The sequence below is a fragment of the Anopheles merus genome, chromosome X (genome assembly GCF_017562075.2).
Source record: "Anopheles merus strain MAF chromosome X, AmerM5.1, whole genome shotgun sequence".
Taxonomy (NCBI): Eukaryota; Metazoa; Arthropoda; class Insecta; order Diptera; family Culicidae; genus Anopheles; species Anopheles merus.
This window is the reverse complement of record NC_054081.1, coordinates 13,944,675-13,972,609: the sequence shown is the minus strand read 5'-3', so window position 1 is coordinate 13,972,609 and position 27,935 is coordinate 13,944,675. Positions and strand designations below refer to the sequence as shown.

At 45.6% G+C, this 27,935-nt stretch overlaps 1 protein-coding gene and 2 long non-coding RNA genes across 5 annotated transcripts; 2 read left to right on the top strand and 1 right to left on the bottom strand.

The window, feature by feature from the left end:
• Positions 1-27: 27 nt before the first annotated feature.
• On the top strand, positions 28-22,802 carry LOC121587720 (protein wings apart-like). 3 transcript variants are annotated; one of them, XM_041904810.1, is made up of 8 exons: positions 28-115; positions 3,818-4,403; positions 7,954-9,008; positions 14,560-18,097; positions 18,177-18,432; positions 20,787-20,863; positions 20,959-21,149; positions 21,262-22,802. In XM_041904810.1, the coding sequence occupies exons 2-8, from the start codon at positions 4,247-4,249 to the stop codon at positions 21,433-21,435; spliced, it is 5,448 nt and encodes a 1,815-aa protein (XP_041760744.1). In that variant the 5' UTR covers positions 28-115; positions 3,818-4,246; the 3' UTR covers positions 21,436-22,802. The 3 variants fall into 3 exon arrangements, with proteins under 3 accessions (XP_041760744.1, XP_041760728.1, XP_041760736.1); XM_041904794.1 differs by lacking the exon at positions 28-115 and adding an exon at positions 956-1,184; XM_041904802.1 differs by lacking the exon at positions 28-115 and adding an exon at positions 3,069-3,214.
• On the bottom strand, positions 22,636-26,597 carry LOC121587739. The gene is made up of 2 exons (XR_006004096.1): positions 26,506-26,597; positions 22,636-26,431 (listed from the first exon to the last, which is right to left on the bottom strand). It is a non-coding gene; the product is annotated as an uncharacterized LOC121587739 (long non-coding RNA).
• On the top strand, positions 24,122-26,955 carry LOC121587743. The gene is made up of 3 exons (XR_006004097.1): positions 24,122-24,212; positions 24,299-24,409; positions 26,508-26,955. It is a non-coding gene; the product is annotated as an uncharacterized LOC121587743 (long non-coding RNA).
• Positions 26,956-27,935: the final 980 nt, after the last annotated feature.

Sequence of the window (27,935 nt, the reverse complement as noted above, 5' to 3'; positions counted from 1 at the left end):
TTTTAAGCTTACAGAACGAGAAAGAGAGAAAGTGTGAGCGAGAGCGAAAGACATCTTTTTTGCGAACATAAAATACGTCGCAGAACTTGCGAAACTGAGGCACGACTGCGCTGAGGTGAGTGAAGCATTTCCACCGCGCCTTTCGCAAGCCGTCGGCAAAGTATTTAAAACTTGTAATTGAAAAATCTCGTAAAGCTTCCATTCCCGCAAGCCCGGAAGTCGAGTTAAACTGGGCATGGCGTGTCCTGCTCTCACAACCACTCACACACACACACACGCAGGCAGAGTTGTATTTTTAGTTCTACTAGGCAGGGTGCGAGCGAAAGAAAACACGCTGTAAGAGCAAGAACGCAATTGCCCCCCCCCCAGGTACACGCACTGGACGTTAGGTTCGCCGTAAGAAAGAGAGATAGAGAGAAGGAGTGCCAAAGCCTCATATTCGCGCGCTCTTCCTCTCTCACACACACGCACACTTGCGCAGATGGGCTCGCGCACACACAGGGAAACACTGCCGACAGTTCGCTTATTAGCCCCATACGCGCGTGAAGCGTACAGAGCGGGTCTGCCGTGGTTTAATGTTTTTGTTCGCACGCACGGAAACGCACGGAAAGAACGCAATCGCAACGCAGGCCGAAGTAGGCGCAAAGCGGAAAACAAAGTGTAAAGTGTGTGTGTGTTTTTTTTGTGAGGCCACCGGGGCCCGCTAGTTAGTGTGTTTGAAATTTTGCGCAAAACAATTCGCCCGCAAACGCAAGCAGAGGAAGCTAGTGATACGGAAGAAACAGAAACGGATTCGCGCAGCACGGCGTCGCGCCAAACGTGCGAGAGTGAAGACAACCCCCTTTCCCCTTCCTTGCCGTCGGTCAGTTGTGCGTTTCGGTGTGTTGTTTTTGTATTCTTTCCCAATCGCCTCCCCTTCCCCCACTCGTCGCTTTTTTGTTTTTGTACAATTCTCGTGAACAGTGAAAGAAGCTTTTCAAAATCCGTCTCAAGCGTGATATCGAAAGAATACATTTTCGACGACAGTTTCTGTGACGACGGCGGCGTTCCAGCCTCCTTTCCGAGCGCGTTCGCCACCCTTCTCCCCCTTGCTTTCTGCGGAGGAGTTAACTCAAGCGAGCTTGTTCGTGCGTGCGCGCGCGCGTGTGTGTGAGTGAGAAGGAGGTTTCAGTGAGAGGAAAAAGGTAAATTAGAAGCATACACCCCTATCCGCCTCCTTCTTTCCCCTCCCTTTCACACCTTCCTGTTCGTTGCACTTTCGTGCTGCGGGCCTGTGCCTGAGAAACAGGAAAACCCGAAAACTCGTTTTCTGCCTAAAAAAAAGTATGATTTTATTATGCCCGTCCCCCTCCCTTGGTTCATCATTCAACCCGTTCCCCGTGCATTCTCGGCTGACGTTTTCTGTGTGGCCATCCCCTCCTGCCCTCGCCCCCCCCCACCCCCACCACCAACTTCGTGCTGGACTCTTATCATCCTTTTGCGCCCTTCGCGGGAAGGTAAAAACAGCCCGTGAGCCCCACAAACAACCATAACAAGTGCAACACCGAATGCCCTTAACACGTGTATGTGTGTGTGTGTGTGTGTGTGTGAAAGTGTAATTTTTGTGGAAAATTAGCCCCACCGAAAAAAAAGAAAAAAGGACGACCATCCTCCAGACACAAAGCTGTGCGGCCATGTTATGTTGCTGTTGTTGTTGTTGTTGTTGTTGTTGTTGTTGTTGTTGTTTGTTTTTGGCCTTTGTTACTCAGCACAGCCTCACCACACGGCAGCTCTTGGTTTTAGTTTTGTTTTTTTTTTCCACGTCGTCTCGTGAATGACTCTGCCCCCTTCCCCTGCCCCCCCCCCCACTGCACGGACGACCAGCGGTCCGGCTGGATGCAGATTGGAGCGGCGGGGAAGGTGCGTCGATTCGCTCTCCCGATGCAAGTGGAATGCGCCTTTCTTTTTTGGTGTGCGTGTACGCAACTGCGAACGCTTGGTGTTGCCGTCCCTTCTTTCCCTTTCGTTTCTTTTTGTTGTTCTTACATTAAAATAGTAAAAATATAAAAATAAGCGAAATAGGTGTAAGGGTTCGTCTGCCCAACCGTAATGTACTTGGCTGCTCAATACGTACAACGTAAAATTAATTTGTATTTATTTTTCGTGTCGTTTAATATTGATGGATAATTGAAACGTCATACACTATTTCGCTCTCTCTCTCTCCCCCTCTCTTTCATACTCTGTAAATGCAGTCCGACAACGCGTCTGTCAAATATACGCACACACACGCACCTTTTTACATTTCATCTACGTGAACTCCTTTTCTATCTCTCTCTCTGTCTCTCTTGCTCGCTCTTTTTCGTCAAAATTTTTGTGCAATTTTTGGACCTTCTTTTTGCAACAACAACAACAACAAAACGCTCAGGGTACATACACACCCTACCGATGTGTTGCCCACACTCCTCCCCCTCGCACCATGAGTCAACAGTCGCGTAATCCATTCAGCCGATGCCGTTGTTGTTGGTATTGTTTTTTTTTTTTATTGTTGTTGCTGCTGCTCATTCTTGCTTCTTCTTCTGGCTGGTCAACACTCTTCAATGACCACACACACACATACACACTTGTGTGTGCGCCGGGTGAAGCAGAGCTAGAAAGAGAGAAAGGTGTGTGTGAGTGTGCGAGAACAATTCTAATTGCTGCACTTCATTCCCTTTTTTGGGTTCACTTCTTTTTGTGGTTGTTGTTTTTTTTGGCCAATTTAAGATTTCTAAACAAATAGAGCTTGAGAGTTGTGTAAAGTGAAAAATTTATAAATTTATAAAAAGAAGTGATTATCGTTTTGTATCGAAAAACACTTCCCAAACGGAACGGCCTCTCTCGCTGGTTCGCTGTAGCGTTCTCTCGCTCTCCCTTCACTTTCTCTCTCTCTCTCCTGCTCTTTGTGTGTGTGTGTGCTTGTGTTGTCGTCGCTACACGGGAGAAGATTTTTGACAGTTTGATTTCGTACCGACCGACAGCAGGCAGCAGCAGCATCGAAAGCAGCAGCAGCAGCAGCATCATTACCAACATCATCACACCGTCATCATCTTCATCTTTCCTCATTTTTGCTGTGTGCATGTGTGTGTGTGTGTGTGTATGTGTGTGTAGTTTTTATTTTTCGGTGACCAGAGCCAGCCACTGTACAGTGTTTTGCATTGTCCTCCTTTCCGAGCGATTTGCGGCATTTGCTCGCGGTGTAAGTGTGCTTGCTTGAATGAAACCAAAAAGAAAAAAATAATACCCGGCCGAGGAAGGGAGACCGTGGCCGCCGTCCGCAAGAAAAAGTGAAGCTATTTCCGGAACGGCACGGTGAGATGCTGCACACATGTATGTGTGTGTGTGTGTTTTTTTTTTGTGTGGATGCGTTTTGGAGAAGCTGGCTGTGGCTCCCCTTGGTGACGGGCGCTCGGACGCCACAATTGCTTCAGGCCCACCACCAACATTTTGATCCGAAAACAGCTCGCCCACCGTGTCCCGCCACTCCCCTGCGCCTTTCCCGTCGCATTTACCTTCCAAGCAATCAAACTCCAAGCTGCATGCCAATCAATGCACACACACACACCCCGTGTCGCCATCAACCGCTGATCCGGCCCCGTGCTAGAAGAAGTCTTCAATCAACCCGCCGACGCGTGCGATCAAGGCGAGGAGGTGTGGGGGAGAGTGGTGCATCCTTTAGTGAAGAAGAAGACGAAGAAGCGGAAGAACAAGAAATCCCGAAATTGACCGTGTTCCCTCAACACCAAACCCTTGTCCCGCCATTGTGTCTTACGTTTTGCTGCATTTTTGTCTCTCGTTTTAGGTTTCGGCGGAAGAGGGAAAGACCCCAGCTCGATGGTGGAAAAGTTAGCAGCAGCACGCGGAGGTGTAGCGGTGTAGCAGTGCAAGTGAAGTGAAAAACAACAACAAAAAAAAAAACAAAACAAAACAAAGAAGCAGCGGCAATGCGAAGGAGGTCCCAGCAAACTGTTGAGAGCAGGCAACGCTGTGACCGAAAAACAACAAACACTACTGTGAGGGGCAAGGCGATGACCACCGCTGTCCTTGCCGTCGGTAATGGCGTTAGGGGTTAAGGGGGACCCTCAGTAAAAACCCTTCCACGCGCCCCAAAAAAAAACATCTCCCGTCCCTTCATAGGGCGGACAACTGCAACGCGGCGCGGATTCATACAACACGCAGCGAGTGAGCGAGCGAGCGTACGTTTACATACAGACTTTTACACAATTTTGCCATGTCGAAGTGGAACAAGCCGCAGGGCGTCGTGGTCCCGCTGGAATCGCTGCTGAAGGAGCGGCGGAAGGAGAACTGCCCGGCGCCGAGACGGTCGGCCGGGCTGGTTGGCCGCTGGGGCATCACCAGCTTTACCTCGATACGTAGCCGAAGCTATGGTAAGGATATGATGGAAGCGCCTCGCTGGCAGAAGCTAGCAAAGCATGCTGTTGTAGTGTGCAAACGGTGTTGCTTACACTTTTTTCTTTGCTGACAGTCGAACATTTAGACACTAAAACACTAGAAGCGTTTTAGAATTTGTGTGGTCTTTTATTGAAAAAATATTATTCCCGCTTTGCCACATGTCTGTCGCCGTGGGGAGTTATTAGCTAGATAGAAACGGGAACGATCGAAGCGATAATTTAAAAGCTACATTAATGATGGCTATGGCTGTTTATTTTTTAAACAGGGCGTCATATACAGTGAGCGAAATTAAAATAGCATCATCATGTTTTTTTTTACAACATTTCTTTTCTTAGATTTGCCTTACCGAATAGGATTTTTTTTAGTTCACAATGTTAAAATAATCTGGTTTACACCTTTCAAGCACATTACTTTAGTACATATTGATAGGGCTTTTTTTTTTTAATTAGGCATAAATATTCCTCAAAACAGGTGCAAAATAAGAATAGTGCTACCGCCTGAAAACAGCTTAATGTTTTTTTTTTCGAGATTTCGTGTTAGTTGTGGTTCAGTTTTGATTAGTAATCAACGGAAAGGAAGAGTTACTCAAAACGAACAAATATCGATCAGTATTGGACTGATTGCAGCATATGGCGTACGAAAATAAGGTTAAGCGCAAACAAATAATATGGCAGAGGTATATTACGGCCCTGAAGATGGTTCATTGGATCGTTTTAAACAGATAATTGAGTCAGCAGGGTAGTGAAAAATGTCAACAACTACACCCTCTGAGATAAAACTCCCAGCAAAATTAAGGTTTCAATGACAGATAGATGTAGAATCAGTACAAAAGCTGTGTATCAGTTAACAGTTGCTTATCGAAATCGTGCATGATTACCATTTCCATTATTAAAAATAGTGTTTTAACGAATTGTATCATGCAATAGCACGTTGGTATATACGTAGGCGATTCTTGATGGGGTTTATAGAGTTTTCCAAGTCACTTTCGAATGTAAACATTGTTTTTCACCTCGAGCAAAATGTTATTCCACAACAAATCTGATATTTCATTTCCATCACAATAATTTGTTCATGGTTTTCCAAGTCGCTTTCAAATGTGCACATAACAATTCACCGCCTCCAACACGTTTTTCAACAGCTGTCAAATGATGTACTTGCAAAAACAAAATTACAGTTCCTAAACATGATTTTCAACACATCACAGGGAACTGGAAGAGCTTGAGACGTGATGAAAATCACTGTGAAAGAACTGAAATATGTTCGTGATGCAAATACAACATTTGACAGCTGTTGAAAAACACCTCGCAAGCAATGAACATGTTGTAGAAATTAGAAAATGACTAGGAAAACCTTGCAATTTTATCGGTTTTAACGGTCTGTTGCCATCGTTTTTTTCATCGGAGTTTTGAAGCCGCATCAAACCGTTAACCGTTGAAGTGTTGAAAATCATGATGAAGAAATTTAAAATTATTATGATGGAAATGAAATATCAGAGTGGTTTGGAATAACTTCCTGCATGCGGTGAAAAAAATTGTTTACATTCGAAGGTAGCTTGGTAACCCCTGTAAGTCGTATTAATTTTGCGGAAAGTATGAAGGTTGAAATTAAGCTCTAACTTGATGATTACCATGTTGGATTATTATGATTACTACTGATGCGGATAAACGTAAACACCAATTTTTACGTTGAACCTGAACTCTTACAGTAACGTTCATGGCGATTCACTTATTATGAGGGAAGCTTTGTCATTTAAAAATGTTGCTACCGGAGAAGATAATCTAATAGAAATTGCATTTTTGGCTAAATTTGAAAATCGTAAAAATGGAAAACATATGCTAATCGATTCGCACTAGGGTCAAAGTGTATCAATTATGGCTATAATATGTCATCGTTATGGCGTTTATTTTGTTTTGGGCTACTATCGTTTCGCAATGAGCCATGAATCGTGTATGTTACAGCAAAAACTCTTTTTCCATTATGGTTTTAACATAACCCAAGCAACAATCGATTCACGGAATGTAATGAACTGTGTGAAAAACATAACATAGGTTAAATTAATCGTTTCAGATCACTATCGCTGAGCTAATCCTTCTAGAATGCTGCTAATGGGCAAATTTTCTATAATACCAATAACACAGATCGAAACACTGGTTTGCACACGCTCGGCAAACCTTCTTATCAGTTGAAAACTTGATGCCATTTACTGTTTCCGCGCGATGCACAAAGGAGTGCAGAACCCAAAGGTCTATGTTAAAAAGCGGGTTTAAATGAACAAGCGTAGTCATTATTCGAGAATTTATGAAATTGTTAAACATTCTGGCAGGGAGGTGTTCAACTTTAAGCGATCAGATACGATTTTATAACATTTTGTTCATCACTCATGCTTAACATGTATATTAACTCGTTTCGATTGTAAAAATAACAACGAAATTCCCAATTTGGTCACTTGTAAACTTTGCACTGCGACTAAAACGACCAAAAGTTTTAACCAATGCGTCCATAACATGCTGCGACTATGATGGACATACGAAAAAAACGAACTTTTTTGATGGAATTTTGAAAAATTTTACCGTGAAGTCATTGACTCCAAAATGATGAATGAAGTCAGATTAGATAAAATCAGAGTTAGATGCTTAAAAATATCTAAAAAAATAGATCTGCTGATCGTAGCACAATGGTAAGAGATGCCAAACATCTAGGCTACCCATTTAAAAAAGGGTGGTATATTATTTAAGTAGAAGTGGCCAGGACGGAGCTAATGAAGCACAAAGAATTTATAATGTTCATATTTGTTTTAAAAAAAATCTATTCGTAGCTTCAGAAAACAAATCATCTGTTTTGGAGCTTGATATTGTTCGTTATAGCCATAATAGGTGCTGCTATATCCATAATTGATACACTTACTATAATTTATGGAACAAATAATTTAATGTCGAAAACTACTTTCTTCAATCAGAATATCATCCCTAGAATCAATAATATTTTTTGGCTGAAAAACGAGATTTTCGAGATACGCTGATGTCATCGGAATGCATTAACCTCGTAACTCGCAGCAAGACCGTTTTTTTGTTTTGGGCTCCATCCCTTGTAGCAATCTTTTCGAACGCTAGGGTTTGTGTTTGTGTTGTAAAATAAGGGCCAAGCGAAGTCGCACTAATTGGCTTTATTTCATTTTCAATCTCAATTCACGTCTAGCCTGAAAATTTAGCTCGATTGCTTCCAAGAAGTTGTATTTTGTTTTTAAAGTAAAGTACAGCATTAAAAAAATCCTTCGAAACGGACGGGTAGACGTCAACGCACCAAATCAAATCTCAAAGACGATTGTAAAATGCGCTCACAAGATTGGCACGCGAGCCAATATGATAAGGAATTGGGGAAACATGTTTATTGCAAGAACATAATGACTTTTTTTATCACGATGCATGCTTTGTACGAAGCAAAATTAATCAAAATTATTACGCCAAGTATAGAATTAAAATATTAATTAAATGCTAATGGTTCCCTTCGTTTGCTTTTGCGCTACAGTTGCGGAGTACAATAACGTGGATCTGAAGGATGCGACCGGGCTGGACCTCGGCACCGGCGACTCGCCGGACAGCGTCGTCAACAATCTGCTCGGCTCGAACAACAGCGAGCCGGCCCGGCCGCGCAAGTTCTTCAAAAGCCGCAACACCATACCGCCGCCGCCGCCTCCGCCCCCGGCCGACCATCTCGGCCATCACTCGCCGTACGGGGCGAACGCGGCGGGCGGTGGGTACGGTGCGGCCGGCCCATCCGATCTGTGGGGCAACCGGGCGAACGTGACGACGACATCGCCCCAGCAGCAACAGTTCTATCAACCGCTGCCGGCGGCCGCGGCCACCCCGCAGTTCTCGCCCACCGGGCCCCAGTCGGCCAACGTGGGGCTGCACACCGGTGACGCCGGTCTCGGTTACGCCATGCAGCAGCAGCAGCTACTGCACACGCTACCCGTTACGAAGGAGAAAAAACCGGGCCGGAAAAAGAAATCGCTCGAACCGGCGGATGGTGGTGGTGCGGTTGGGCGTAGTAAGCCAGCCGCCAGCGCCAAACCGCCCAAAAAGGAGAAGGAAAAGAAGGAAAAGCGTCCGAAGAAGGCGAAAAAAGAACCGGCAGCGCCTGGGGCTGGCGACCAGGAGCAGCAACAGCAGCAGCAGCAGCAGGAGCAACCGAAACGCAACTCGTCCCGCATACGGAACCGGGTGGTGAACTACAACGAGGACGAGGATAGCAACGATTACGGCCGGACGGTAGCGGGACGGTCGACCGGCAATCATCAGCCGACCCTCGGTACGCCCGAGTACGGCGGCCTGGGACCGCCGGCCACCGACCCATCCTTTGCCGGTGTGCTCGAGCAGCAGCAGCTCCATCAGGACGCCCACGTGACGACGGCGACGTACCAACCGCTGGCTCAGCGGCCCGTGTCCTCCTCCTCCTCCCCGGCCGGTGGCTACCATTCCGGTGGGGAGGGACGGTACGGGGCTAAGCCGAGCACAACGACGGTGACAACGCCGCTGCCCTCGCCCGGCGAGCATCGGCCTATCCTGCTGCGCATCTCCAAGGTAAAAAAGGCCTTTTATTGCTGTAACGTTGTATGGCTTCTTTTTTCACACAGTCCGTTTGTGCGTTACTTCAACTTTATTTGTTCAGTTGATTTGTGGAGCTTTCCCTTTCTGTAGAAGGAAAATTGTTTAACATACTCACGTACAAACAAACAAAAAACTAGCTTCACGGGTAGAACACGGCGGTTCCATTACAAACACAGCATTGTGCCGCCGTACCTGAATGTAAGGTACATACGGTTTGCCATCATTTCGTTCTTATGCTTTGCAGGGTTTGTTGGTAAGGTGTGCTGTGCACACTTTCTAGCGATTTTTTGGGCGATTTTTGTGATAAAAATTATTCTAACCCTGGTCCAGTATCAAAGTTCCTGGCATTGCAAATTAGTTTCACTAATTATAACAACCCGCAAATGATGTTTAGGTGTTGTTAGTAATTAAAAAAATGCGTTTGATTTTTGTATTGTATACCTATTTCTACGTAAATTGAACGAAAAAGTCTTAACAAACATATGTGTCACTGTTAAATGGCTATACGTTGTAGATGTTGCTTATATGCAGGGCTTGCCAAACTGTTTAGATCTCCGGCAACTCGTTGGCTCGTAGTTGTTGAGGATCATTTTGACGTTCTCTGAACGTTTAAATCTTTGTATGAAAATACAAACTAAAAATATGATTTTTTTTAGCTTCATAGTATTGAAGCTTGAGTTTTGTCTTGAAATGGTAAGAAAATTAATTTTGATCAAATTAGCACAAACACAAAAACACAAAAAAATTGAGTTGTTTATTGAATCCTTTATAGGTTGTTTTAGGGCCGCATTTAATCCCCGAGCCGCAGTTTCAGATCTGTCCGATCGGTTGGAAAATAAAAATATTACTGCTATGTTCTAATCGTGCAAAAAAGTATCGCACCATTAAGGTTTGCAATGAACAAGTAAGGATAGAAAATACCGTCACCGACCGGTCCCTGGAAAATGAACGCGACTGGGTTACTGCCTTTTGGCTATTTTTTTTACTTATTCAAAATTGTTTCAGTACAGCAAACCTAACGCGGGGCACTTAAGTAGATACTCACTTTTTCTTTGTGAAAATGGTCGTACTGGCTATGTATTGTGTTAACTATGTTCTACATGGTTTAATGTGAGCTACCTACAACGAATATTACATGAAATATCTGCTAAATTTTATCCGTTTGCCACCCAACTGAACCACATTACAATTAGACTCGGATATATGAAAATGTTTTGGTAGCAGATACAGTTCCGTAGCAATATGTTCAGATTATTTTTATTTATTATAAGAACTGTGAACGTATATTTGCTCTTCAAGATAACTTAAAAAATCTAGTTGATTTTGTATGGTTCTAATTTGTATTTGATATGCAAATGCGCCGGAAAATAATCCTGCAGTAACACAACATTAAACAAATCGATTTGTTTCTCTTGCAATGCAATTGTTCTCGCAACTTGAGTACGACAGCTCGTTCATACTAGTGTTGGGTTTCATGAATCTTTCAAAGATAATTTCATATGAACCTTCAGCGATGAGAAATTCGAATCTCGAATCGAATTACCAAATATTCAGAAATCTTTAACCATTCATGAATCTCCAAGTATTCATGAATATCGAAAGAGTCTAAAATCATCAAAGATTCATGAGCCTGTAAGATTCACCAATCCATTTAGATTCATAAATCTCCAGGGATTTATGCATCTTTAGAGATGTATGCTTTTCAAATCATTGAATTTGCGCGATCCCGTGGTACAGTGGTTAAATCTCACCACTAAACAACATGCACGTCGTGGGTTCAAGAACTGCTTTCCCTGTTCCCCGTAGCAAAATAAACTATCCGGCTGCGTGATACTTGCCAAGAAGTATCGAAAGCCTGAATAGGCTGACATGGCTACGCATGTTATTACGCCAAGAATAGTAAGTAGCTCAAGCTCAATTAAATCTCTATAGATTTATAAATCCTTTGGGATTGATGAATCCATAGTGATTCGCGATTTTTTGGAGCTATATGAATCTTTCGAGATTTAGCTTCATTTAATCATTTAAAAGATTCATTAAGATTCATGAATCAGATTTACCAAACACTAGTTCCTACGATTCCCGAATAATGTTCCCGAGCTACATTCACAGAGGCTCAAAAACATGCTTTAAAATAATTGGAAAAAAAATCAAACAACTGTAACTTCGCCACCGATTTTCATCACGAGCACACGAACCCTGCCCTATCTCGATTTCTCCTTTCGCCTACTGACGTGAAGTGTGCGAGTCAATATCTAACCCACACGCACCACCACACACACACAGGCGCGCGCGCACATGACGTGTAGATATGGGGATGGCCACGGGTGTTAGAGCGCGCGCACACACGGAAAACCCGCCCGTGTCGCTGTGTGCGTCCGCTTTAGCCGGGCCCTACAGCTGTAGACAGTGCGGCGTACAGGCGGTTGCGGTGCGGCTGTGTGCGTGTGTTTGAAAACTGTAACGTACCATTCGTCCGTCGAGCAGCAGCAGGAGCAGCAGGCCGTACGGTGCATTCATATTTGTTCGCTCCGCGCGTCGAGCCACAATTATACGCGCGCGCGCCCGTTCGCACGAACATCCGTTGTTAAAGGGTTTCGAAGTTTTCGCGTTCACCCGGTGCCTCCCACAAGTGCCTTTTACATTCCCCCCTCATCCCCAATACCTTCGATCCCCAATACCCCCCCCCCCCCCTCCTCACTAACCCCATTTGTAGAAGTGTCGTGCCAAATAGAAAAAAGCACCGTGCCCGTGCGACGTAAACTGTGTGTTGCCTTGCTCAGCAGCTTTATTTTGCCCGCGCTTTTCCACAAAAGAACTGAGTGTCGTTTTTTTTATTATCATTCTCCGGCGGTTGCCTACAGTGGTGGCTTTTCTGCTATCAAACGCACACGACGTGTGCGGCACACATGCCGATGACTGGTAAGTTGCTGTGGGTGAAATTTTCCTTCATTCGCTTCGCGCGGCGGACCCACTGCTGCAGCAAAGTGGAACAACACGACGGGCGATACACAACAAACAAAAGGGGGAAACATGACCCACATGACACTCTGTGCGCGCTGCTATTTGTGTGTGTGTGTGTGTAAGTGTGTTTGTGCCTGCATGTGCATCCCACAGATTGTGTGTGTGTCGAGCCCTTCGCTCCGCCGACATCTATTGGCACTTTCGCGCGCGCGCGTGTGCTAAAGATGGCGGCGGTGGCAGTGTGGTGCGGGTAACCCTGCAGACGGCAGCCGCAGCAGCCGGTCGCATTTCTTTCCGGCCCTCTATCGCTTTCGGCAGGGGTCGGCAAACGGTCCCAGAAGTCGAATGAAGTTGATTGCCGAAGCCAAGTTTTTGGACTTTTTTCGTGAAGATGTTTTCAATAAAAATATTTTTATTAGGATAAATGTACCAGTTTTCGGCAGGGTAATTAAACACGTGAAATGATGCACAAAAGCGGTAAAAAATTTCACAATTTTTATGTGAACTTATGCTCATTTTTTATTCATATACGAAGTTTCACACCACTTCCTTCCGTATTTACCAAAATATCAATAAATTTGTGCAGATCTCAGCATTTTTCGGCAGATTTACTGTCAGCCAATAGTTCGGCAGGTTTTGTAATTAAGCGAACCAGAACAGTAAAAATTGAATAATTTATTCTTACTTGTTTTGAATTTGATAATCACGATAAAGAAGTTATATGTCATTTTGAATGATGCCTAAAATATATGCACGGTAAATGTCCATTTTTGGCAGTGCTGTGTGCTCATGCCGAAACTCGTAGCAATAACACACCTTGGATTTGGCTGAATATTCCTTCAAAACTTGTTCAGAACACTACAATGCGTATGTCAACATTTACTACAATATTTCTTCTATCAAATGCGATAAATTGACGATAAATAATGCAATAACTTCAGAGAAAAATAAATATTTGTGAGCCAGTCGGTGCCGTACGCTATAACCGCCGAGCTGTCACTTTTCTTCCATGGCTGCTTTGTTTGTACCCTGTTGCTTCGAATTGCGAATTTCGATACTAAAGACATTTTTGGCATTCAATATTTCCTTACTAATTCAACCTAATACCTAAGGTAACTGAAACAAACTTTCTAACTTTAATAAAAAAAAATCAATAATTGTACTCGAAACATTGCAAAAATGCATAAAATAACAACGATATTTTGATTCATTTTCCGGATATTTTCAACTTCATGCTTCATGTTGTGGACGTTTTGATGCAAATTCCATGCAGCCACACAATTTCGTCAATAATCTTGGCTTTTGCACACACATTACAACTTTTTTTGTATTTTACTGTTTCAAGTATGGACACCCAATTCTGAGGGTCAGTGTCCTACTGGAATGACAGGACGGCGGTCTGATTGACATTGCTATTATCACTGTCGCATATGAAACACATTTTAATGCAATGAAACACAATTTACTTCGCTGAATTTAAATTAAAAAAATCTTGCTTTGAATTCCAGACAGTATTAAATACGTGTTTTAGTGAACTTCAGAGCAAACTATATAAAAAACACTGTTGTTATCGCGTTGATAAATACTTCTGCATTGAATTCCGATATACTTCAATGCATTTGGACAAGATTTAAGGAATTATAGACGAAATTACACTGGCGTTGGTTATTAGCAATACTACTAACAATGCCTCCGGTGGTGAACTGACCGACAGAAAATATTTATTTACCGTGTCATCAGGGCCTACTGGGTGTCAGACACATTTTTAATTGATTCTTGTACATCATGGCAAACATCTAAAATTAAAAAGCAGCGTGTTCAGGCACTGGGTAGGAAGATATAAAAAATATGCCGAATGTCCGGAATTTGAAGCTGTCCTTAATTTGAATTATAACTGTATGTCAATATAAAGTGCTTTTTAACATCAATCTTAGAAAAGCGAGAGTGTTAAACTGGTATAAACATAATTTACTATCTATTTCAATTGATAACAAAAAAACTGATCCGTATTCGCGTTGCCCAAAAAAAGAACAAACTGCCGAAAATTGGAACAAAACCAATGTTTGCATTTTCACGAATATTTATAAAAAAAAATTGCTTTTTTGTTCTGACGTTCGAAACTTTTAGCAGGCGAACGTTGTCGACCCCTGGACTCGTAGGGCGACAGTATTGTATACTGTGTGTGTGTGCGTCAAATAGGCTTCGCACGTCTACCCATACACGCACGCCAAAAGTGTGCGCGCCCGCACCCCTCCCACTGGCTACGGAGCCCGCACTATTGTTCGAGCAATCTTTGTGACGTCACACAGCAGCAGCAGCATGCCTTGTAAACAAGGGAGTTTGGCAGATCATGATTTTGTTGCCCTTTTCGCGTGTCTAAAGAGAGAGAGGAAGGAGGAGTAGTAGGCGCCGTTGAGAGCTTTTTTTTCTTTTTTATAATGTTTTCACCTTCCGACAAGTGTGATTGTTGTGCGTTTGTTAAGCGCATGATAAAGTAGAGATTATTTAAAAAAATAAAATAATTTGCTGATCTCGCTTTTTTTCGTCACATTCCGCGCAGGGTACGTCGATGCTGATCAGTACCGACAGTGAAGAGGTTTCGACGAACAACAGTACGCCGCCGACGCCGGCTCCACAGCATCACTACGGCCATCATCACCATCACCAGCCGCTCGAGGCGCAGCAGCAGCAGGAGCAGCAGCCAGAGGAGGAGGACGAAGAGGAGGAAGAGGAGGAGTTTGATGGAGATTTGCCACCGCGCACGCTGCTAGCAGAAGCGACGGGACCAACGACGACGACGACGACCGTCCACGACAGCTCGGTCGACTATTTCAAGCAGCAGCAGCAGCAGCAGCAGCAACCGTTCTACAATCAACCGGTCGAACCATTTCCGCACAACACCACAACGCCCCCGGCACCGTGCGGTGAGCTCGGAGCAGCAGGAGGGGCAGCCGGTGGTTCGGGCGAGGCGGCCGTGGTCGCACCGGCACCGGCCAAATCGGAGCTGAAGATAAAGATATCGCTCGGCGGCAAGCCGCTGATCAGCAGTACGACCAGCGGCGCAGGGGGGACCGCTGCACCCGGCTCGACCACACCGGGCAGCAGCAGCGGGGCGGCAGGGCCGACCGGCAAGGGCAGCAAGAGCAGCAGCAGCAAGTACAACTTCAAGAAGCGTGCGATCGAGCGGGAAAAGGCTCGGGTATCGTCCAAGCGCAGCAAGGTGGAGCTGTCGGACGGCGAGCAGCAGCAGCAGCAGCAGCATCATCCACTGTCCGTGTCGTCCTCGACCGCGGCGAAACCGGCAGCGGCGGTGCTGCCCCGGCCGAGCTTCCCGCTGCCCGGCACCGACACGTACGAGGTGTTCCGCACCCTCTCCTCCCTGTCCGGCGGAGACGACTTCGACTCCCAGAGCTCGATACTGGGCAGCGCGTCGTCGGACAACAACACGCCGAAGCATACGCTCGCGCCGGGCGAAGACTGCCAGATCATCCACAGCCGCGGCTCGAGCGACTGCGGCAGCGACCTGGAGCTGTCCCAGAACAGCTCGACGGCGGCCGCCCCACCCTCGGACGTCTACTCGGAGAGTGAAAACACGCAGGACAACAACAGCCACCCGCAGCCGGGTGGTCTGCTGCGCGGGGGACCCGTAGCGCTCGCGGCAGCCTCCACCACCACGACATCGGTTGCCGCTTGCTCCTCCGAGACCGTGCCGCCGGTTGAGTTGCTGCCGGCCGCAGCAGCAGCAGCAGCCCCCGAGCGGGTGGAAGTGCTGAAGCTGAACCTGAAGAATGTTGTCCCTGCCGGTGCACGCGTCACACGAAACAAGATGAAGCACAGCAACCCGGCGGACGAGCAGCAGGGCGCGGAGGGAACGGAGGGAACTGCGGCGAAGCAGCCGCTACTGCTGCGCGTCGGTGGTCGATCCGGCCGCACGAACCGTGCCGCAGCGAGCAACAACAACAACAACAACAATGTGGTGCGCGGTACCAGCACGGTGAGCGAAAAGCGCACCCGAAAGCAGACGGACACGACGCAGGCGGAGCAGCCGAGGGACGAGGCGGCAGTGGGGGAGCCGATGCCGCCGCATCGGTCACCACCCGCCGTCGGCACGGGGGGCGAAGCGGCTGTGACCCCGGAAGCACCGGCGGTGGCACCGAAGCCGAGCGTGACGCGCCAGTACAGCCGCCGGAAGAAGAACGTGGTGCCGCCCGACTATCTTGGCGAACCGTCCGCGCCTGCCGGGCCGGAGAGTACCAGCGGTGGTGGTGAGCAGCGACATAATGGCGACGCACTCGGGACAGAGCAGCAGCAGCAGTCGATGTCGAGCAGTACGGCAACGCCAACGTCGACAGTGGCGCCGTCTGCCGCCGCGGCGCCTGCCCCGGGACAGGAGCCGTCCGTACCGCCGGCCCCGATGCGGCTGGTGCTGCAGAAGAAGGGCACCATCTTCAAGAGCCGCCCGCTGGTCGGCTCGAGCGACGGGGCGACCGACACCAAGAAGCGGCACGTGTACAAACACAAATGGGACCACGGGAACGGGCTGCTGGATCAGGACGGCAAGGCGGGCGGGGATGCGCCCGGTGGCGGTGGAGCGGGCGCGAGCGGTGGTGTTGGGGGTGGGGCGGCCGGCGTCGGCGTGTCGGACGGCGGCCTGCTGGCCAACCACCACCATGCGTACGCGACGGACGGTGCCTTCGACGATGATGTGGACGGCGATGGGCACGAGGCCGCTGGTGGACTGGTCGGAGCAGGAGCAGGTGGGGTTGGTGGAGGTAGTGGTGGTGGTGGCAGCGGCGGTGGCGGCGGAGGTGGATCGTCCGGCCCGAGCCAGCTCGACTTTGATGGAGCGTTCTTCGACGGCGATGCGCCACCGTCCGCCATGCTGTCCCGCTCGAAGCGCATGAAAACGTTCGGAGCCGGCGGCAGTGCGGGCGGCGTGCAGTCCGGTGGGCAGCAGGGTACCGGTGGTGGTGGTGAGGCTCGGGGAGCGGGCAGCATGCCGTCGTACTACCAGTACGGACGGCCGCAGCACGCAGCCGGCGACGCGTACGATGGTGCGGCGGGCGCATTCGACGATGACGAAACGGACGGGGGCGACGACGAGTACGGTGGTGGTGGCGGCGGTGCGAAGATGCGGTGCGACCGGCAGACGAAACCGTTCTACACGATCGTGCGCAACGTGAAGAACTCGCACCAGATGCAGGAGATCGGCGAGTTCCAGGAGATGGACGACGACGTCGACTACATACTGAGCGCCCTGCACCCGGACAACCCGATCTCGACCCGGTGCCTGTCGGCGCTGCAGCTCGCGACCAAGTGCATGAAGCCGGCGTTCAAGATGCACGTGCGGGCGCACGGCGTCGTGACGCGGTTCTTCCGCGCGCTGTCGGACGCCCACCAGGACCCGAGCCTGGGCCTGTGCACCGCCGCCATCATGTACGTGTTCTCGCAGGACAAGCTGAACATGGATCTCGATCGGGACTCGCTCGCGCTGATGCTTAACCTGCTCGACACGGACCACCGGCTGTCGGAGGGTGGCACCGCCGCCCAGCAGCAGCTGCAGAAGAACCGGCAGCGGGTGAAGGAGCTGTGCGAGGAGATCAAGGGCGCCGGCAAGGGCGGCGGCTGCGGCAAGCACATCGATACGGACCGCGTGACGGCCGGGTCGCTCGCGATGGAGTCGCTGCTGTCGCTCACGTCCCAGCGGGCGGGCGAGTGGTTCAAGGACGAGCTGCGCAACCTGGGCGGCATCGAGCACCTGATCAAGACGGTGGCGGAGTGCTACGAGCAGGTGCCGGACCGGGCCGCCGACTGGCACGAGCCGGACGTGGCGAAGCTGCGCAAGATCGAGCGCTGCCTGCGGGTGCTCAACAACGTCAGCCTGTTTAACTGCGCGAACCAAACGTTCCTGCTCGAGCACCGGGCCGGGCTGCTGGTGCAGATACTGGTCCGGCTGTACCGGCAGGTCGACCGGGACCTGCCGCACTACCCGACGGACGACGCGACGCCCAAGGAGAGCATCGGCGTGCTGCTGCGCGACCTGCTCCAGCCGATGCTGCACATGCTCATCACGCTGACGCACTCGTTCGACGATCAAGGTGAGCGAGACAGATGATTTTGCTATGGCTTTCCGGGTTTTTTTTTGTTTCTTTACTCAAATGGTTCCCCCACCTACAGCTCGCGGTGCCCACCTGGTCGGGAAGCAGCCGGACGTGATCAACAACACGATGAATCTGCTGCTGCGCATCGCCAACTACGTGCCGCAGCGGTGCGTGTTCGATCTGCACCTGCTAGCGCTGACGCTGCTGCTTCATCTCGCCCGCCCCAGCCAGCACAACCGGCAGCAGGTGCTGCGCTACGTCGACAAGGAGACGAACCGGGACGGCTTCAAGGCGCTGGTCGCGTACTTCGACCAGCAGGAGGAGAAGGCCAGGTGAGTGGTTGAAGTGTTTTTTTTTTCTCCCTTTTTTAGAGGTTCAAATGAGGTTACTTCTTTGCATTTGGGACGCTATATCGAATAAGACAGCACTTATTATTTATTGATTTATTTAGAGCAAAATTTCTTATTACGAGTTTTTTTTTGCAATACGTGCAAATCTAAATGCTCAACAAATGGCTCTCGTAACGTGTAATATCTCACAAAACGAGCAATATGTGAAGTCAAGGACACGATCGGTTAACGTGGAGCATTTCTTTAATTTTGATTCTTGCTCAAGCAAATGAGAGTTTCGATGCTAATATTCATTGAATATTAAACAGTAGAATGTATGTAATGAATGAATTTATAAAAATCCTTTAAAAAAAACTTGTACACACAAATTTATTTGAGATGAAACTGGCTTACGTTGAAAATTGTCCGCAAGAACCACCCGGGCGATGTTGTCGCTCTACACGTGTACCATGATAATAGAATGTGTTCATGTTGGGAACTATTTGAAGAAAATTCTGAAATAATTGATAATTTTTTCAATAAAATGCCTCAATAATCATGGCAAAGAAATAGTGAATAGTGTAGGATAATTTTGATACAGATTCATGAATCTGAATGAATCTTTGAAATGATTCAATGAATCTAAATATAGGTTGCAAACATCTCCAAAGATTCACGAATCTTGAAAGACTCATAAATTTCGAAAGATTCATGAAACGCAAAAGAATCATATATCTCGAAAGACTCACGAATCTCTAGGGATTCATACATCTCCAAAAATTCATAGAGCTTGAGCTTCTCATTATTCTTCTTCTTGGCGTATCAACCTACGTAGTCATGCCAGCCTAAACAGGCTTTCGAGACTTCTTGGCAAGTACGACGCAGCCGGATAGTTTGTTTTGCTACTGGGAGACGGTCCATGCTAGGCTTGATTCCACAACTGACATGTTGTTAGGCGGGATCGAGCAAATTCAGTATTTTGAAAATATTGCATCTCTAAAGACTCATGAATCCATGGAGATATATGAATGTTAAAGGATTTATGAATGTCTGAGATTCATTTATCTTTCGAGATTAATAAATCCTTGGAGATTAATGTATTCTCGGAGAATCATGAATCCTTGGAGATTCATCGAATTTAAAAGATTCATTCATCTTTGAAGATCTCATCAATGATGATTCATATTAATGAAACCCAACACTATTAGTGAACTATAAACATCTTCCCAAATATTAGTATTATTAAGACACTTTTTTCAAATGCATACAATGGAACCAATTACTTCTATGGTCGGCTGTTTGGCCCCAAACCATGCAACGGTCTAATTTTTCACCGAATAGTTATTAAAGACGTGATGGTCAGCCATATCATGTTCCATCGACAAGTGCAAACAGTAACCTGCAGGAACAATATATCCGCTACACAGCGGGGGCATAAAACTTAAATTGTCTGTGTGTTTAGTATTTTTTGAAGATGAAGTTTCTCAAACGTGAAATGACGAGGGTCGTCGCTTGTTGGTCAATTCCCATATGGGACTCAATTCTCCGCCTTCTTGACCGATTTGCTAGCTTTTTAATGGATGGAGAATTACTTGCTAATGTGCTTGAAGTGTCCCATGGTACAATCGTCAATTCGCACGACTCAATAACATGACCGTCATGGGTTCAAGCCTCATTTGGACCGACGCCACCGTAGCAAGAATTGACTATTTGGAGACTACTGAGACTGAATAAATTCCCGAAAGCCTATATAGGCATGTCCGTGTAGCACATTACGCAAAATAGAAGAAGAAGAAGATACTTGAATTGCGTCAAATAGTGGCCTCTTCGGTGTTTTCTCGTTCCATGTTTGAAATCAACAAGCAGCCCCGCAAAACACAGTTTTTATTTTCATTCCGCCATATATGGAGAAGCCGGTCTGGTGGTACAGTTGTCAACTTGTACGACTTTAACAACATGCCCGCCATGGGTTCAAGTCCCGAATAGACCGTGCTCCCATACGCAGAACTGACTATCCTGCTATGGTAACAATAAGTCACTGAAAGCCAAGCTCACTTTACTAGTGGGTACTGGCAGGCCTTGACCGACAGCGGTTGTTGCGCCAAAGAAGAAGAAGAAGAGATGGAGAAGATTCTTTCGCATAACGATTGAGCCATTGGATTAAACTTGTCATGCGGGATGATCCCACTGTACCTATCGCTCACTTAGAGTATCGATTTACTATTGCATTTAATTGTTTATTTACTTATATATTTATTTATTCAGCAATACGGCCTTTTTGGACCGTTCCTCCTGAATAAAAAAAAAATTTATATATTTAATCACATGTCTGTTTTCTTCGTTTTCCCTTCCCTTAGTCATGCGGAGGAGAAAACAAACGCAATACTAGACACGCCTTCCGAAGCGGCCGGTGTTGAGGATGCGGAAACGAAGCGTAAGTTTCGGCGGCCAGTTAGAGCCCACGTTCCAAATTTCCCCCTTCCTCCTTGACTAATGTTTATTCCGCTTTCCATCCCACCGGTGCTGCAGTGATACAAAAGGCGGAGCACCATATGGAGCACACGTACATGGGCAGCCACGTGTGCATGCTGATCTGCCAGCTGGTAATGGACGAGCCCGGGCTGGAACAGATCGCCCGGGCGTATCTGAAGAACGGCAACTTCAAGCGCATGGTGGCGGCACTCAGCCGGTACTACGAGTTCCTGAACCTCACGACGAACGTACGTACGCACGCCTGCGGGGCAGCGAGTGTTGTAGGAGGGCGCGGCTCTACATCAATAACGCGTGTTTGTTTGTTTGTTTTTCGCTATTATTTATTTTTTTTTTTTGCAGGCGGACGCAGAAAGTACGGCCCACAAGCGCCAAACGAAGGAAGCGATCGACTATCTCGGCCAGCTCGATGGCTGTGAGTCGGCCGGTGCGGCACGCGCGAGTAGCGGCCCCGGCGGCAGCAGCAGCAGCGGCTCCGGTAACTCCGACTCCAAAGCAGCTGCATTTTGTCAGTAGTAGTGCCAGGGTGGACGAGGGTGAGGAGACCACAATCGGTCGGTTTGTTTGGTTTACTGACCAGACACAACACATACACACATAAGTGCCGCATGTAATGTACTGTAATGTACTGCTCGGTTTTAAACATGCCTGCACAGCCTGAGTTTCGGTAGGACTGATGAGAGAGAGAGAGAGAGAGAGATGTCTGTGTGTGTGTTGATTTTATTCTTTTAGCTGTTCCATTTTTAGCCATCAAAACGATTTTTTTTAATTCCTTGCGTAACGATAGCCCTACTAAAATGGTGTTTTATGCCAGGACGATTAACCATATCCGTTATTAAATTGGGGCTTTCAACTGCTCCTTCATCACCACAGGGGAAACGTTTACAAAATGTATTTTCTTTTCAAATTTATTTATTGGTTCAGATACATCAACATTGACTGATCGTTCTTAACGGTCGCTTTTAATTGTTTTGTTTTTTCTGCTCCCGCTGCACGTGATTGGTAGGAGGCCTTGCTTAACAGCTGAAGATAAATTTCATCTTTTAACTAAAACAACAAAAACCTACACACAAAATTTAATTCTGTTGCCCAATTCCTTGTTCAGTTCCAATTGGAAAAACGCACACAACTACAGCTCAGAATATCAGGGGAAAAATATAACCTACTTCAAGGAACCAAATTATTTATTAAAATAAACAAAAACAATGGACAGAAGGTTACGTCGAAGAACATTTTATAAAATCGACACACACACACGCACTCAAGCATGAAAAGTGGACGAAAAAGGATGAACAAAAGAAGCGATTATCTAAAATACGCATGATGGGTGGCCAAGTGCGATGACAGGCGGAAGTGGGGAGGAGGGGAGGGGGGGGGGCAGCATGTATCATATGTTGATTTCAAACTGACACTGTACATATGTAGATCGATAAGGTACCCTTGTTTAGGTTACATTAACGGTACAGGAAACCCGTTCAAGGTGGCGTGGTACGAGAGAGGGACCGCGGGAGGGATCGCCAGATATCGAAGTGAGTTAGAAACACGACGTCTCTACGAGCGGCGGGCAGGGAAAATTATGTCGCCGTTAATGGGTGTGGTTGTGTGCACTGTATACATACAATGGTTATGTGGTTGAACAGAAGTGTAAAAAAAGAAAGATTCGTAAACACGCAAATTAAACAATCACAAGTGTTGTGTGTGATGGGTCTGTTTTTGTTAGTATGTGTGTGTGTGTGTTAAAAGATATTTGTAATTCTTGTAATGGAGTTTGTACCGTCAGGTGGAGAAAAAACAGGGCAACTAAAGGGGGGAGATGCAAGTGTTAAAGAATATGGAAAAATATGAAACGATGGGTCCGACTGAACATAACACGTTTGATGATTTAAAAAAAAAAGATGCAATGACACACGCAGTCCCAGCGTACATAAAAGAAACAAAGCACGGAGACTGGCTGGAAAAATGTTGGACCCCCATTGATGTACATTTAGAGTAAGTCGCGTAACGTTTTTTTTTAAATATATATTATAGAAAGAATCAATTAGACGTATAAAAGAACAGAGAAAAAATAGAGCGACACACACACACACACGCCTGACTTATAAAGTATAAGAGATGACCAGGTAGGGAAGGGTGAGGAAGAAAAACAGTTAAAATTTGTTGCGATCTCTTTGTTTTTGACGCACGTGCTCGTGCGCAAACACACACACACACGCGCGCGTTGAATGTGGTACGGGGACGACAAAATCCCCTTCTGGTTTCCGTGTATCGGGAGGAAGGAAGTAGTTGATAGGTAGTTTCGGGCAGCCAGCAGCATACAGTCGGTCTAGCCAATGCGGCAAGACGCAACGGTTTAGTGGTATTATCGTCGTCTCCTCCTACCCGCTGTCCTCTCTCCATCCACCTCCCACGCCCTGTCGGTGGTTGCAGATATAGCAGTAGACCCGTTTGATAGGTGCGTTTAAGTAGCTCGCAGACGGTTGGATAATAAAGGGCGCCTAGTATTTAATTAAAAAAGTATTACCAAACGCGTATTGTCGTAACGTAAGTGTTGTGTTTGTGCATTCATTTTTGTTGTTGTTGCTTTCACAGTAATGTGTTGTAGGTATTTTGAAATGATTTTGCTTATAACTTTATAGAGGTAAGTTGAACTGCCGAAAATACCGCACGCTATTCCATATCCAAAACCAGCTATATCGTACTGGTCCATTAACCCTGTCCAGGGATAGTCGCACATTCGGAGCTTCTGCAGCGTGCTCTAGGCAACGGTTGATGCAGTGTGAGGTTTTTAAATCCCTTTTTATCCTTTTTTAAGTGTAGACGTTTTCTACTGCCATCTCTGGCGCATTCGTAGCACGATCTCCCTCTTCTGGGACTGAGCGTTCCGGGAATGCAGTTTTTACAACGCGTGTTTATCGCATACCGTTTTGATCTCATTTTCTCCAACTTCCCAAATTTTGGACGACCAGGAATATTATGACCATAGTATATGGTCGAAACTACATTAGTTCATTGATTTAATTAAAAAAAACCAGCTTGCTTGGTGATTTTAACGAATGGTTGGGTCGCAAGAGCACAACCCTCATGTACAGCAGGACGACCACGACAAATGGCTTTGCTTGCTGTACTAAAAAAAACATCCTCAGGTAGGTACAATCTGGGACCATCCTAAGCACACAATTTATGTAAATACATTTTCAGGCTATGTGAGTCCCGTTTGGTATGACACACGTTGACGCTAAATTGAAAGCGTTTCATTGTGCTCTTGTAGACCTCAAAAGTACAAAAGTAAGCAAGTAAGTATGAGTCAAGTGTGCATGTTACTATTACTGTTCTGTACAAGTTATTCATTAATTGTGATTTTTTTGTAATATCCCGACAGCGATCTAATCCTGACAAGCTCTTTGAGAGCTCCGAAGTAAAGAAACCTGCTCTTGTTGTCGACATCGAGCGGTAGCGATACCGAGTGAATCGAACGAAGTATTTGCTTATGGTAAGGCTACGCTAATTTTAATACCTTTTTTGTTTTAGGATTCAATTTTATCCTTTTAGAGCGTTAAATCCCTATACTAAAGCAAAATTTAACTCACGCAAAGATCCTACTAATACAAGCATTCTACAGCTTAAAACACGCGTACGAATCAACAATCGGGCGTCTGGATTCTTCAAATCCAATATGTTACCCAAGTGTGACCGCTTTCAACCCTATCTCTATTGCCACTACACTATGTTTTATGGACAACCGAACAGAGCTTTACAGGCTGGATCGCTCGATGCTATTTAGTTGACATGACAAATCCGTTGCAAAGTTCAAGAAACTTCCGTATAAATATCATTGTAAGATCGACATTGACAAGGTTTCTAGAAAGAACGTTTCAGACATACGGTCAATCTGCTCTTTAAGCACCTTTTTCTCAACGTAGTGTTCCCAACAATTTGCTTGGTCGTATTTGAATAGTGCTCGTGTTTCAGCTGTGTGTTTTGAAGCTACAGAATGCTTCAAATGCTAGCCGAATCTTTGCGCGTGTTAAATTTTGGACTGATGAGCAAGTGTGCATAAGTGAAGTGAATATGCAAATTATATCCGGTTTTAGTCAATCACCACGTCCGTCGTGTAGCGAAAAAAACTTTCGAAAGGATCGTCGCAGTAACGTTGCATTCCGTTACTGAGAAGAGCGCAGTGGCACTTATTCGATTGCAAAGGCACGCATTCGATGATAGTGGCATACGCAGGTGACGATACGCGATTCGAAACAAATGGCACCAGATTCAACTGAAAAGCTGCATACAGGAATCCAATTCCTTTAAACCATACTGGAGATGGAGTTAATGCAGTTAGCCCTTTTTTCATTGGTCGTAATTCTATGGATACATACATCGAAAAAGCTGTCTTCCTGCAAATAGTACCAATTTTGTTTGTATTTTTTAGACATGCGTAATATATTAATCATCGCATGTTATGTGAAATAGAATCAATTTAATGATGATACAATATTTAAAGCCTAAGAAAAAAATATGGATTGATTAACATATTTATGGAGGACCAGGAAGATAGCCGTAAGAAATACGCTTTTGATGATGGTAATGCAAGAATATTGCAAACGACGCTGAGCATACGATTAACAGAATCTTTTTGAACTTGATTGCTGTATGCGACAGTTTTCCTTATGTAAAATGTAATATAATCAAAGCTTTTTTCGATTCAAAAAATGTGAATGCCCCTCAATACAGTTCATATCACAACAAAAACTGAATTCATTCAACAAAAAAAAACTATTGTTAGAGGGAGGGGGTTTAAATTTTGCATTTTTTGTGTTACATAATTAATGGATGATGCCCTATCTAATTCATTTTTTTTTTAGGACGTCCTTTGCACTTCCGTGAGAACGAGCTACGAGAAACGCTTTTTATTGTGCCGGATACAATGGCACTGTTTTTTGCATTTCGAAGCTTTTTTTGAAAAAAATTCTCAAGGGATGCAAAATCTACTTTTTGGCCATCTACATTCCCTACGTCAGCAAAAAGCCGCAATACATTTACATATCGTCGAAAGGGTATTTTCGGCCCAGTAACTCCTCTACCGCTCCAGCTACATTCAACCAAAAACAATCTATTGAACATAAGGTACAAAGCCTCGTGAAGTCGCTCCATTGTCGCTGTGGCCTTCATTTTGGCCTGCAATTTACGCTTCACGTCCTCAAACTGATCCTCTAAGCCTAGATTCTGCTCGAAATCAATTAACTCCTTTTTAGATGCAATTAACGTAATAATTTCCTCATTTTCTTGCGTTGGCTGTATCATTTCGGGCGTTTCTTGCGGAACTGGATTTTGGTCGCGTTGAAGCAGCCACTCAATAATCTCGTCGTTTTGCATTTTAATGTCAACGACGATTTTGGTTAGCATTTGAATTTGTTTGCTGTTTAGCAGGGCAATCTCAGCGCATTTGCAATGGTTTCCTACAGTCCTGCAACAGCGTGCAGAAGAAGCTTCGGTGGGTTGACGATGCATTGCTCATCTGGAATTATGAATGTTTACATTGCTTTCATTGTTTACGTATATTTTTGATTAAAACAGGTTTGATTTACCTACAGGTTGTTGCAGAGCGAAGATGATCGGTTTTTATCGCTGCGATATTGATGATCAGCAGATTTATAACACCAAAGGAACAACAACGATATGACGCCAGTGCACAATAGCTTTTGGTAGAAGTAATGCTCAGCCTCTACGTTACATCTCAGAAGCGTTATATGTCTTAACATATTCCCAAGCAACATTTTTATTGTAGTTTTAGCACAGGCATTGTTTGTGTACATTATTGAAATATTTTATTTCATATTTTATGTATGAGATATATGAGATTACATTACATGCAAGGGCGCTGGAATAGCTCAATAAATACATTTGTATATTGATTATGACTTCAATCTCCTAGTTTTACCAATAGATGGGCAAATAAATAAATAAACATACAGTGCAGCGCCGTTTATTCGGGTACCTTCCCAAATAGCCAGAATTGCTTAAGCAGCTCATTTTGGCACGCTAAAGATCGCTGCTCTGATTCGCCTTTTGCAGTAGATAAACAGCATCAAAGTTCTATGTGGGTCTTTCAAACAGCGCCTAAGCAGCTTCCTTATTCCACGATGCCAGGGATTATTTTTCTTTGTGTTTTATTTTCAAGCAAGCGTCATCGATGAAATAAACAACAAGATTTGTTTCGTTTAAACACATATGTATATTTTTTAATCTTTCGTATTGATGAATTGCACAAAATTCTACACAATTTACTGATAATTCACAATCACTTCACTCAATATTCATTCTTCCATTAACGAATCTAACTTGTGCAGCAGCAATGAGATTATCGCCGGCGTCCGTCTTTGACACTTTGACAAGAGCCACCTTGTACCGATGTCATGGATAAAAAAGCTATAAAGTTCCACCAAGTTCGGTACGCTTTCTTAACAAGCCTTCAAGTTCCACCATGAACCCTACACATAGTGCTAATCAGCCGCAAAGTTCCAAAAAGTACAATGTGCCTGTTAAAAAGCTCCATAGTTCCGCAAAGTACCGTCTATCTCTTAATCATCCACAAAGTACGACATCGGAACGATTTTTCGTTAAACAGCCCTAAATCAGCTATAAAGTACGAGCTGGCTATTTGGGGTTATTCTTTAAAGAATCACATAAAACAGTTCCTAAATTGTCGATTTCTGACAACTTCTTTGGCAAAAACATATCATTTTAAATAAGAAGATAAATTCTACATGAAATTTCAATTCGCAATTCCAAGCAAGTTATAACATTAGCGAAGAGTTAGCGAAGAGCCGATTTTTCTGTCGATGCGATGTAATAGGGCCTTAACGCCAAAGTTAACGCTTCGTGTGACGTCCCCAAAACAGGCGTTCAACAAAAATGCTGCTTGGGTTTGAAATAAACAAGCGTTACGCGTGACGCTAACGTAACGTAGGAGGCTGAGATTTACTTTTACCCATCTCCAATTTACCAGAAATTTCATCAAA